Source organism: Equus quagga, chromosome 12 (assembly GCF_021613505.1).
Source record: "Equus quagga isolate Etosha38 chromosome 12, UCLA_HA_Equagga_1.0, whole genome shotgun sequence".
NCBI lineage: Eukaryota > Metazoa > Chordata > Mammalia > Perissodactyla > Equidae > Equus > Equus quagga.
Window position 1 is genome coordinate 82,240,398 of NC_060278.1, and position 13,430 is coordinate 82,253,827.

At 46.8% G+C, this 13,430-nt stretch overlaps 1 protein-coding gene across 1 annotated transcript in view; it reads right to left on the minus strand.

The window, feature by feature from the left end:
• Positions 1–3,694: 3,694 nt before the first annotated feature.
• The window catches only part of TGM6 (transglutaminase 6), a 44,539-nt gene continuing 34,803 nt past the window's right edge, over positions 3,695–13,430 (minus strand). Inside the window, exons 12-14 of the mRNA XM_046679416.1 lie at positions 10,718–10,872; positions 10,300–10,433; positions 3,695–9,138 (exon numbers count right to left, since the gene is read on the minus strand). Of these exons, the coding sequence (XP_046535372.1) occupies positions 8,985–9,138; positions 10,300–10,433; positions 10,718–10,872 (443 nt within the window). The 3' untranslated portion in view covers positions 3,695–8,984. The remainder of the gene's footprint in view (positions 9,139–10,299; positions 10,434–10,717; positions 10,873–13,430) is intronic.

Here is a 13,430-nt window from a genome sequence, read left to right on the forward strand (position 1 = left end):
TTTGCCATTGGCTTGGAGTATCGTCTTCCATCCCCTCACTCTGAACCTGGGTTTGTCTTTAGAGCTGAGATGTGTTTCCTGGAGGCAGCATATTGTTGGGTCTTGTTTTTTAATCCATCCAGCTACTCTGTATCTTTTGATTGGAAAATTCAGTCCATTTATATTTAGAGTGATTATTGAGATATGAGAGCTTAATACTGCCATTTTACCTCTTGTCTTCCAGTTGTTCTATATTTCCCTAGTTTCTTGTCCCATGTATTTCTGACTGCCATTCCAGTTTGGTGATTTTCTATAATGGTTTTCTTTTTATTTATCATTGTGTCTGACGTTTTGTTTAGTGGTTACCATGAGGTTTGTATAAAAGACCTTGTAGATGTGACAGTCCATTTTCTGATAGCGTCTTATCTCCTTAGCCTAAACAGGTTCCATCCCTTTCCTCTTCCCCCTCTAAGCTATTGTTGTCAAAACTTATTCCATTTTGTTTTGTGAATTTGTGTTAAAAATGAAGTGTTTATAGTTATTTTTGATGCTTTTCTTCCCTTTACCTTTAATGTTGTAATTGTTTCCTAAACTGTTTTAATAGAGAGTTGCAATTTTCTGAATTTGCCTGTCTATTTATCTCCTTGCTCAAGTCTTTGTAAACCTTTTCTTTTTTTTTTTTTTTTTCAAGTATGAGGGCCTTCTTGCTCATTTCTTCTGGGGGGAGGGGGTCTTGTAGTGATGAACTCTCTCAGCTTTTGTTTATCTTGGAAAGTTATTATTTCTCCACTGTATCTGAAGGATAATTTTGCTGAGTAGAGTATTCTTGGCTGAAGTTTTTTCTTTCAGTATTTTGAATATATCATTCCACTCTCTCCTAGCTTTGAGGTTTCTGCTGAGAACTCCACTGAAAACCTGATAGGGGTTCCTTTGTAGGTTATTTTCTTCTGCTTGCTGCCCTTAATATGTTTTCTATGTCATTGACTTTTGCCAGTTTTACTAATATTTGCCTTGAAGGTCTTTTTGCATTGATGTAACTAGGAGTTCTATTGGCTTCATTTACTTGTAGTTCCAGCTCCTTCCCCAGGTTTGGGGAGGTCTCAACTGGTATTTCTTTGAGCAAGCTCTCTGCTCCTTTCTCCCCATCCTCTCCCACTGCAATACCTATAATTCTCTGTAGTGGGTCATTTAGATTAGTTTTTTCACTAATAAATAGTGTGATGATCATATTTTTGGATAAATATTATTCTATGTTTAGATAATTTAAAAAGAATTTCTGAGTCAGAGTCACCCCCTGTCTGTCAGTTGCCATGCTGTGGTGGCGACTCACATGGAAGAACTAGAACAACACAACTAGCATATACTACTATGTCCTGGGGCTTTGGAGAGGGGAAAAAAGAGGAAGACTGGCAATAGATGTTAGCTCAGGGTGAATCTTTCCCTGCAAAAAACAAAACAAAACAAAACAAAAACCCCAAACTTTTGTTATAGACATTTTACCAGGTTATTATGCAAGTCTTCATAATGATGACTGGATGTATATATAGCGAGTGGTCATTCTTACCATTTGGGGAATTCCTGTTATCTCTGATTTTTCATGAGTACCAATCGGGCAGCAATGAATATTTTGTGTAGAAATATTTTATTTTGGATTTTCTAAGTTTTTAGGAGCAATATTGATGATTCAAAGGCAGGGGCTAGAAGGAAGGAAACTCCCATTTACCGAATTCAGGCGTCTGCATAAAATATCCCTGGAAGGCTGCACACGAGGAATTGGCCAGTTTGGTTGCTTGTGGGGAGAGGAACCGAGTTCAAGGGGAACAGGAATGGAAGGCAGAGTGTCCACTGTGTGCCGTTTAGAACTTGTAAAATATCGAACCACGTGAGTGCATTACCTAGTTAAAATAATTAGGTACATTAAAAAACTTAAAAATAGTGAAATAATAAATATGCTTAAAAAAAGACAAATCCACTAGGAGGCAGCATTGCTCTTTCAGGAGGACGGTGGCAGTGAGTGTGGGCTCGGTCTGGTGCACGAAGGCTGGGACTGTGGGGCAGAGTTTTTCTTCCTCATTTTCTGTATTGTTCTAATAATCTACAAAGACCTATACAGAAATAAAATATACTTAATTTAAAGAAAGAAGGAAGTGTCAAGCCCTGTCCCTCTTTAGCTGAGGGGCCATAACTCTGTGTATGTGTATAAATTCCTAAAAGTAGGGTTACTGAGGAGGAGGAGGTTATGCTGAAAATATTGCTAGATATTCCAAATAGCCCTCTGGTTGTGTTATCCTGCACCATTAACAAGGGTACATGCAGGTTCTGTTTCTAACATCCTTGACAACACGGCGTAGCGTTACATTGTTAGATCTTGTTCAATCTGATGAATTAAAATATCTCCTTAATTAGTATATATTTAGCTATGAGGGACGCTCGTTGTGTTTTCATATATTTAAAAGAAATTTCTATTTATTTTTCTGTGAACTACTTCCCCCACGCTAACGAGGCCAGGGGATTCCTCCATGTTATTTCTCACTGCTCTGTGCACTTGACACCTGTTGTTAAATGAATGAATGATAAAGAACTTTTCTGAGTTCTAGTTTCCTCATTTCTAAATGGGGATGTGTCTTGTTGCTGCCTCATGGAGGGGCGGGATGGAGCCCTCCTCCAAATTTGGTTTGGACATCTGAGACTGATGGTGTATACACGCAACAAGAGGGTAGGAAAGTATTTATTATTGACATAATGAGGCTTTCCGGGGAGAGCAGGGCAGGCTCCCAGGCAGGTCTGAAAATGGCTTGAGAGAGCAGGGAGGGGCAACTGGCCCATTTCACTGGGGGTAGGGCCGTGGTGAGGGTCCCACAAGAGGGTTAGGGCTTGTGTGGTTTGAACTTCCCGCAGGTGCCCAGGGAGGGAGCCCTGGGGCTTTCTTATGGGCTCGCCCAGATGTGGGCCAGTGGGGAACAGGGAGGAGAGGGCCTGACAGCTGTCAGCAGTCAAAGAAGTCAGCCTTCGTATTACAGGGTGACCGACCCTCATCTCACTGAAGATTAAGTGAGGCAGTATACATAGCAAGGTCAGCACAGAGCCAGTGGCCAACAAGTGATTGGCGTTAGGGTTGTTATTCTTGAGGCTTTCAATTCTAACTTTGTAAAGACAGAGTTGTTTCTTCTGCACATGACCTTAGAATATTTTCTTCGGGAGTGGGATCCATCGTTACGGGGTGTGGCCACTCTTACCTGTGCTGTGGCTGATTTGTCTCTGTTTCTTGCCACTGGACCAGGTCCAGCGTTTCCCAAGGAGTCAAAGAAAGAACATGTCCACCTCCAGAAGGCACAATGCTGGGTGCTTCATGTCAGCGGATGCTAACTGACATGAATGAAGGAGAATATCCCTGGGGTGTGGAGTGGGGAGGTTGGCTGGTGAAGTTGAACATACGCATATCACCCAGCGATTCCACTGCTAGATATACAGCCAAGAGGCATGCTGACACATGTTCACAAGAAGGCATGTACAAGAATGTGTATAGCAACTCTATTCCTGATGGGCCCAAACTGGAAACTACCCAAATATCCATCAACAGTAAAGTGGATAGATTGGAGTATATCCACACACTGGAATGTTGCACATCAAAGAGTATGAAAGATCCACAATAACACTCAGCAATATGGATGAACCTTCTACATAGAATGTCAAGTGACAGAATCCAGAGACCAAACACAAACAAACACAGTGTAATTCCATTCAAATAAAGCACAAAAACTAACCTTTGCTTCTACAACCGAAGAGAATGGTTACCCTGGGAGGGGGCACAAAAGATGCTTCTAGAGTCCTGGTAATGTTCTATTTCTTGATCTGGGTGCTGGTTACCTGGGTGGGTTCATTTTGTGAAAATTCAGCAAGGTGCACAATTTTGATATGAATATATTTCTCTCTGTGTGTTAAGGCCCTATTTAAAAAAAAACAACCAACAACGTCACTGGGGAAAAATCTAAAAGGAAGCTTACCACCATGTTAACTGGGGTCGTGACAAGGTAATGAGACTCTGCCTGGAGTTTCCCTTGTCTCCCTGTACGCTCCTAATTTGCTACAATTCATTCATTCAATACGTATTTATGGAATTTCTACTGTGTCCGAGGCACTGTTCATTCAGCTCTGCTGGGTACACAAGAGCAAACAAGACGGACGAATGCTCTGCACTTGCTAAGCTTACATTCTAGAAGAGGGGGCGAACAATAAATAACAAACATGTAAATAAGTGATGTCAAACGGTAACAATCGCTGTGGAGAAAGGAAATCAGGAAGAGGGAGATGGAAAGTGCTGCGAGTGTGGTGCTATTTCATCATAAAGATAAAGAGCAGTTTGAGTAGAAACCTGTTGGAAGTAAGGGAGCAAGCCATGCAGATATGGCTGGGGAAGGAGAGAAAGGACTCCAGGGAGAGGGTACAGCAACTGCAAAGGCACCGAGGTGGGAGCACCCTTTATTTCTCAGAGAAGATCAAGAGTGTCACAGTGCCAGTTATCAATTTATTCTGTCTCAGCTCCAAATCCACCCTTGGTGCCTGCTCTGTGGCTAGATAAAAATATTTTTTGTCAGCGGGCACGATGCTAAGGTCTGCCAGTAGAGGGCGCCAGAGAGACGCTGCAGGAGAGATGGCTTCCTGCGCTGGTTCTGGTGCTCTCTGCGCGGCACTGCTTCCAGGGCCTGCCAACGCCCTGGTGGTCTCAGCCCTGGGGGCTTCTGCAGGGAAGATGGCTTCTTCGGCACCGGCTCCGGCAATGCACGGTGGCCATTAGCACCCAGCAGCCAGCAGCTTCCCCTGGCGCCGGTCTTGGGCAGTTTGTAACAGAGTGCCTCTGGGGAGTCACCTCACCATGAATGGCTTTCTCTGGCATCCTAGAGGGCAGATATTTTCTTTTAGGCACTTATCACTAACTTTAATTACTTATTCATGAATTTGTTTACTTTTATTTCTCATTTTACTTTTCACACCTTTTAAAATGTTGTGATTGAATACCTGTGTCCACCAGCTGGAAGGTTAGCCCGGTGAGTGTAGGGAACTTGTAATGTCCCTGCTCTGTCCTGGCTTGAACGGGCTGCGGGGCGGTGGACGTGAAGGTACACCATCCAGACCTCCCTTCAACGGACGGCTTGTCGCCCCGTCTGCTGGAAGTGCTGCCGGCAAATGACCCTCAGCTGTCAGCTGCTTCACGGATGGCCCCAGCAGTAGTTATCTCACCCAAAGTCACGCCCCTTCTGGGGCGAATCAGTGACAGACGCAGGCATAGAAAGTCCCAGCCATCTTGGCCCAACCCGAGATGACTCGGATGGACCATTCTGGCTCTAGAGCTGCCTGTGCAGTGGGCCCAGACTGTCACTGGGCCTGCATCGTGGTTCGATTCCTCCCTCTGGCCCCCGCCTTTCTCGACCTCCATCCTGCACCCTAAACTCCATCTCAGAGTCAGCTTCCTGGGGGACAGCCTGTGGCAGCTGGCATTTGCTGGAAGAATGAGCCGTGTGGGGCGGCCACAAGAGGAGACCAACTCGGATGACATATGGAGCCCCCCTGCTGAAAGGAGTGTCCCTGGTACTAAGAGTGGCAGATCGCCTACTGTTCTGGTGGCAGGCGCTCAGCAGAGCTCCTTTCACTCTTGGCAAGCGCATGAGAAGGGAAGTGAGAGCACCTGAGTGGAGGACAGGGCCCTGGTCGGATGCCAGGCTCTTATACTCGTTCCTGGAGAACTGGGCCACGAAGGCAGACTCTCAAAGCGTGACAGAGCTGGGAGGATCCAGGGGTCCACCAGGCTCCTCAAATATTTCTGCCCAAGTACCTCAAAAGAAAAGGAAGGTGAACTCAGACCCTGCTCCAGGAAGGCAGGTCGTGTTTACCCAGTGACATCAATGGGCCAGATGGGTGTGTGGCCCCCACTGGAGAAGCTCAGATCTAGAAGAGAAGTTCAAAGTCAAGGCCTGGAGCCCCAACTGGGGTCTGACTGAGGTCAGGACTCGGAATGAGGCTGGATCAGGGCTCAGTGTGGGGTCAGAGCTCAGTCCACGGTCAGGGTTCTGTTTGGGATCAGGGCTCAGTCTGGGTCCAGGGCTCAATGAGAGATCAGGATTGGAGCTCAGTCTGAGGTCAGGACTGTCTGGGGCTGCATCAGGGCTCAGCATGGAGTCAGGGCTCAGCGGATGGCCAGAGTCGAGTCATGATTTAGCTGTGGTAGGAGCCAGGACTTACTGTGAGGCCAAGGTTTAGGGCTCTTTCTAGCATCAGGGTCATGACCTGGTCTGGCCAATCACGGCTCTGAGTAACGACTCTATCTGGACTCATGAGCACAAGCTGGAAACTCATCTGCGTTTCTGTGTGGGGCCTGCTCGGGCTTGGCCTCAGCCCAGCTTTGGGCTTGATCCTAGGCTGGGAGGCAGCCTGGCATCAGAGCTCAGCCCTGGAGCAAGCAGCTGCGTCAGCACGTGGTTCTACAGCAGGGTCAGCAAACCGCAGCCTGTGGGCCAAACCTGGCCAGCTGCCTGTTTTTATAAATAAAGTTTTATTGCAACACCACGCTCATTTGTTTACCCATTATCAGCTTTCATGCCATAAAAGCTGAGTTGAGTAGTTGGAACAGAGACTGTACAGCCTGCAAACCTGAAATATTTACTATGTGGTCCTCGACAGTAAAAGCTTGCCAATCCTTCTTCTAAAGGCTCAGAGGCCCCTCTGGCACGTGAAAGCCCAGATCGCTGAGGTAACTCCATGTCAAAAGCCTCTGTGAAGGTCACAGTGGTGTTTAAGAGACCAAGGGGACCCAAAGGAAGCAGGGCGAGGCCTGAGTCTGGGGGAGGGCCCTGTTGCCGGCATCCTTCTGGGTCCCCACAGCCAGCCAATTCTAAGGCTCTGCTCACTCCAGAACTACTGTTCTGCCCTTCCTCTGGGGACAGCATCGTTAGTGTGTTGCCAGACCCACTGAAAGGTAATTCTACTTGCACATTTTTCTTTGCAGCTTCCAAAGCCGCATTTCCATCCACCCTCTGCTTTGGGCTGTCTTCTCTCAGTGTCCCCGCTTCTCCCACCCCCAGTCAGGGTGCTCTCATTGGCTGTGGGGTGGCCTTTGCTCTCAGCATGGGCTGGAAGAAGCTTCGGGGTGAGTTTTGTCCCAGGGAAGCGCTGCCTCAGCTCAGCTGAGAGGCGCCAAGAGCGAGGGGGTTGAAGTGGAGACAGAGCTATGTGGCAGGTGGCCCTCATCACCTGCAGCTACGGTCCCTTCCTCAAACACACACACACTCTGGCAGACCATTCTGGCTCTGGAGCTGCCCACAGGGTGGGCCCAGGCTGCCACTGGACTTGTATCACGGTTCGATATCTCCCTCTTCCCCCTCCTGCTTCCTCCCCCTCCCTTCCATGGGTGTTGGTCCCCAGGTCATTCCTTCATAAGTGTCCTGTACCCGAAACCCCAGCTCAGAGTCAGTTCCTGGGGAGCTCAGCCTGAGACAACTGAGCTGGAGGAAGACAGGCAGTTGGCATTTGCTGGAAGAATGAGGTGTCTGGGGCCACTGCAAGGGGAGACTGTGCTGTCTCCCTGCTGAAAGAAGCATCTTATTAAGAGGGGAGATGGCCTCCTGTTGTCTTCAGCCCCCAGGGCCCCCTCCAGGCTTGAAGTTGCTTGTCAACTCCGAGGAAATGGCTGCCTGCTCTGAACCTCCAGCTGCCCCCCTTATACGGGATCGGCATCCAAAACCTAGGTTTGGACAGGGGGTCCTGAAGGGCCTGACTCATTAAATGCATGCAGTCACCTGGGTTCTCCAGGCCGTCCCCACGCTGTGTAGAATCACCAGAGAAGTGCCTTCGCTGAGGCCTTGGTCACAAGGATCACCCATCAAACACTTGCTCACAAAGGCCCACTATATCAACTGTTCCCACTCCAGTCTGTACCCAGGAGGCGGCTCACAGCAGATGAGCCTGGTCTGTTCTTGTCCAGATGGCTCAAGTTATATGACTAGTCATAATGCCTGGGGCTCTCCAGAACGCTTCTGAGCTGATTTCCACGTCTGCTGCAGTTATCTTCATGGCCTGGTGGTCTCCACTCTGGTCTTCGTCCCAGAGGTCTCTGTCCTGTTTGATGCTGAGAACATGACTGCGTGTAGTGTAGCTGCAGGGGATGTTTTGCAAAGTCAACACTGTTCTGGTTGCAAAGAAGTCAATCAACACTGGGCTGGTCGTATAAGGTCCCTGATGACCATAACTAGACCAGATTTGGGACTGCATCCCCGAATGCAATCCAGTCTTGATGGCTCCTCCTCCATCTTCAGCTTCTTTCAGGCAGCAGGAGCCCCGCGGATGCTGAGGCTGTGTCTTCATTGAGGGAAGATCGCCCATTGCTTCAAATCTAATGATTTTCCGGAACATGACTTTGGATAAAACTCAGACGGTGTAAACGGCAGGCACACGGGCCCCAGCTCTTCCTCCAGCTCGCCCACTGGCCTCGGGCAAGGCTCTTCCCTCTGTGTATGGGAGTGCTGAGGGAGGCTTAGGTATCAGCTCTAATACTTTGGGGTTCTCTCTCAGAGCCCGGGAGAAGGTTCCTGGGTCTGGATGTGGTCAGAGCATTGAAGAGCTGAGAGAGAAGCAAGGAGAGCCCAGGGGTCAGCCCGGGTGATGGTGAACTGGCGGGGCAGGAGGTGGCCGAGCCAGGTGGGCCAGGGTTAGTGTGATGGTCGGTCTGCCCGCCTCCCAGCAGTGAGGGTGACAGATGAAGGTGGTAGAGGCTCCCTACCTCATCCATCATTGTCCAAAGGTTTAAGGATTACTGAGTCTAACATCTCATTTTACAGATGGGGAAACTGAGGCCCAGGAAGGGAAGAGATGAGACCTGCCCAAGTTCACAAAGTGGGGCAGAAGCTGAAGCAGGACTAGAACCCAGGCCTTCTGGTTCCCACATGGGAGTGGCAAAGGGGTGGACAGGAGGGGAATGGGGGCCGTCTCCTCCCCTCTCAGCCCATCATGGCCTATCACTTGGCCTTGGCCACGTGGATGATCACAAAGCCCTTGATGTCTGGGAAATGGGGGCTGACGAGGTCCACCTGCAGCTGCCTTGGGCCACTCTTGGAGGGGGTGATGTTGAATCGGACCGAGGCCCTTTCCTGGGGCTCCAGGCTTGGCACACTGGTGAAAGGGGATGGAAGAAAGGCAGACCATTAGCCCTGGCTCCTTCCTGAGCCTGGCCTTCCAGTCCATGGCTCTCCAGAGCCCTTGGGATCAAGGTCACACCTTGAGGCTTGACATTCAAGCCTTGTCAATATGCTTCTAGCTTAATCTTCCTTCCACCACTACCCATTCTTTCCAACCAGCCAGGCTCATCTCCTCCCTGTTTCTTGAACACACCTCACACTTCCTCTCTCTGAGCTTTTGTCTGCACTGTTCCTCCCACCTGGGATGCCCTTCCCATTCCAATCACACCCAAAGCCCAGATCAAGTTTCTCTTCTTCCAGGATACCTTCCCTGACTACCAGCCATAGAGACCTCTGCCTGGGAAGACTTCCATTCTTCTTTATATCTGAAAAGCTTCTCGATTCATCATGTAAGGCCCAGATCAAATATCTACTCCACTGGGGTTTCTCCCTGGCCATACTCCACTCCCACTCAAGGGCTGCCTCTGATCCCCTGGACCTCATGGATCCATCCCTCTGTTTGTGCAAGTCACACTGTCCTCATTGGAAGGGCCATCTGTCTGTGAGAACCCTTCTGTTCATCTCGGTGTTCCTAACAGTTGACATGTGGCTCAGAGCACAGGTCAGTGTGATCAAGGAACATATGAGGGAGGGAGTGAGTGAATGAATGAAAGGATGAATGAGTGAGTGAACAACTGAGAATGAGTAAGTAAATGAATGAGTGTGAATGAATGGAACATGTATGAATGAGTGAGTGGATGCATGAATGAATGAATAGCAAAATGAGTGAGCAAATGAAAGAGTGAGTGAATGAGTCAAAACTGAGTTGACTAAGTGAATGAATGAATGAAAACATGAATAGTGAGTGAATGAATGAGTGAAAGAGCAAATGAATAAGAGAGTGAGTAAATCAATAAGTAAATGGGATCAATGAATCAAAATATAAGTGAATGATATGAGTGGATGAATTATATGACTAAGTTAATGATTAAATAAACGAAGGAATGAAAAAAAGAATGAAGGCCGATATGTCTAGGCAGTGGGCTAGTTCCTGGGGGTCCAGAATCTCTCCCACACTCCCATGCCAACAGCTTCTCTATGGCCCATCTTATAAGGAAGGCAGCATCCCACCCCACCCAACCAGGCTGGCACTTACTCAATGCTCAGCTGTCCCCGGAGAAGGCCACTTCCTTCCACCATCAGCACACAGTCCTCCACTCTCTCCAAGAGAGGATTGACCACCATCACTTCTACCACCACTGCCATCCCAACCACGGCCGGGCCCAGAACCTGGAGGGGCAATACCCATAAGTCATCCCTCCTCCTCTCCATTCCCCAAGGAAACCCATGGTCTTGGCTGGGTCAGAGGATAGGGCACCAATCATGTCTACTTCCTCCTTCGACATACCTCGTTACTCACCTTCCTCATCATACCCCTTCATCCACTCCACTCCTCCCCACCCTAGACAGCTGAAGCTGGAGGTAAAAGTACAAAATCCCCAGCTTCTGATGCCCTCCCCGAGCTCTGGAGGGGGCCTTCTAGGCACAGGGTGGTGGATGCAAACAGGAGTCACCTTGATGGTGATGAAATCCTCTAGAGTAATGTCCTTCTCCACCAGGAGCTTCTCTCCTTTGGTGACCAGGCACATAGCAGCCAACAGGATCTTCTTGTCCTCTGTCAGGTCTTCCTTATATTGAGAATAAGATATTGTGATTGGGATCTTTCTCTCTGGAAGGGAAAGCAGAGATGGGAATTGGGGGTTCTGATGGTTTTTTTCATCAATACCTAGAAGGAGCAAAGGAAGACTCAATTCATAATTATACCCTCTCCGGCCCTTGCAACCAACCTGAGACAGGCATCATTATCATCAGTTCACAGATGAAGAAACCTAAGGATCAGAGAAGGTAATTTCTTTCCTAATGTCACATAGCAAGTAAATCAAGGAGCCAAGATGAGGTGGGATTCAAATTAAGGCCAGTCAGGTACCATGACACCAGCTTGTATCTCCAAGAGCTCCTGGAGATGTGTTTAAACTTTCTCTAGTCATTCCAGATGGAAATCTCTCAGTCCATCAACCATTCATCCCATCAGGAATTCACTCACTGTTTATTGGGCACCTACTATGTACTAGGTGCAGAGAATAGAGAGGCCAAAGGTTTGCCTCAAGCTCCCAATCCTGTGAAGATATCAACTTCCTTGCAGCTTCTCCAAATCCTCCCTCCCTATTAAGGCCCAGTCCTAGTCAGCCCCATCAGCTGTGAAAAACCTTCACCAATACCCCTACCCAGTGAATTTGTGCCCTCTGCCTTCTGAGCTCCTGTGGTCCTGGCCATCTCTGTCTCTCTCTCTCACCAGCCACAAACACCCTACCTACGTGTTCTCTGCTTGTGAGCATGAGTCACCACAGGGAATATGTGACTGTCAGTCATATATATATATTTTTTCTTTTAGGTACAAGACGTCCTTTCCAGTTTATCCAAGGGCCCACCATCTGTCACTGCTCTATTGCCCCTGCTTCTTTTATTTCTGTTTCGTTCCTTTCCCTGAAGGTGTCTGAGTTTTCAACCTGTGGAAAAGGTCCTTAAAGGGCTTGAACTTGGCTCACACTCGCTGTTCCCCAGAGCTTGCACACAGTAGATGCTTCTTGAATACTTGTAGGCTGATCCTTGTGCTGAAGTTCTACATTGTTTTATGGGTTCCCTTAGTCCGGTAGGTCATTCCTGGGAGAAGACTTTCTACAATAATAGCAATAATTAATAATTATAAAAGCTAACTTTTACTGAGGAATTAAAACGTTATGGGTGCTTGGAAGCACATTCATCGGTTAACTCATTCAATCCTCACAACAATTGCATGAACAAGTATTATTATCCCCAACTTAGAGTAACATCAATAATACTGACAATCACTACCATAAATTAAATGTTCATCGAGTAGTAGGATTTACGCCGAATACTTTATGTATTTTTTATCATTTACTCCTTGCATGGTGTTGGACCAGTGGTTGGGAAAGTGTGGTCCTGGGACCAGCAGCATCCGTATCACCTGGAAACTTGTTAGAAATGCAAATTCTCAGGCTCAAGCATGAAGAACCATCAGATGCTGCCAATAATGCATGTGGCAGAGCTTTGGACATTAGACGATGGGAGAAGGAAGGAGAAGGACTGTCTCTTACAATATTCGGACCAAAGCATCTTGAAGTCCTCTGGGTCATGGACTCTACTGATAGCTAATGAAAGCTGAGTCCCTTTCCCTAAACAGTGTTCTGAACAGCATCATCGAGCACTGGATGTAACTGATAACTGTACAATACTTTATCCAACAACAGCATCATACACATTCTTCTCAAGCTGACATGGGACGTTCACCAAGCTAGACCACATTCTGGGCCATGAATAACACATTACCAAATTTAAAAGAAATCACACAGTGTATGCTCTCAAAGCACAGTGGAATTAAACTAGATATCAGTAACAGAAAGATAGTTGAAAAATCTTAAAATATGTGGAGATGAAACCACACACTTCTACATAACACATGAGCCAAAGAAGATATCTCAAAAGACATTTAAAAATATTTTGAACTAAATGAAAATACAACTTTTAAAAACTTGTGGGATGCAGTGAAAGCAGTGCATAGAGGGAAATTGATAGCACTGAATGCACATATTAAAAAAGAAGAAAGATCTAAAATCAATAGTCTAAGCTTCCAGTTTAGGAAGCTAGAAAAAGCAGTGCAATTAAATCCGAAGTAAGCAAAAGAAGAGAAATTTAAAAAAAAATTAGAGCAAAATCAATGAGACTGAAAACAAGAGATCAAAAGAGAAAATTAATGAAACCAAAACTAGTTCTTTGAAAAGGTCAATGAAATTGATAAGCCTCTAGCCAGGCTAAACAAGAAAAAAGGAGTGAACACACAAATTACTAATATGACAAATGAAAGAGAAGACATCACTACAGATCCTATAAAAACTGGAAGGATAATAATGAAATACTGTGAACAACTCTATGCCCACAAATTTGATAGCATAGATGAAATAGACTGATTCCTCAAAATACACAATCTGCCAAAAGTCACAGAAGAAATAGACAATCTGAATAAGTCTATATCTATTAAATAAATTGAATCAATAATCCAATATATTGAATCCAATATAGAAAGTACCTGGCCCAGAGGAGTTCACTGGTGAATTCCACCAAACATTTAAGAAAGAAATGATAACAATTCTCTACAATCTCTTCCAGAAGAAGGAAGCAGAGAGAATACTTCCCAACTCATTCTATGAG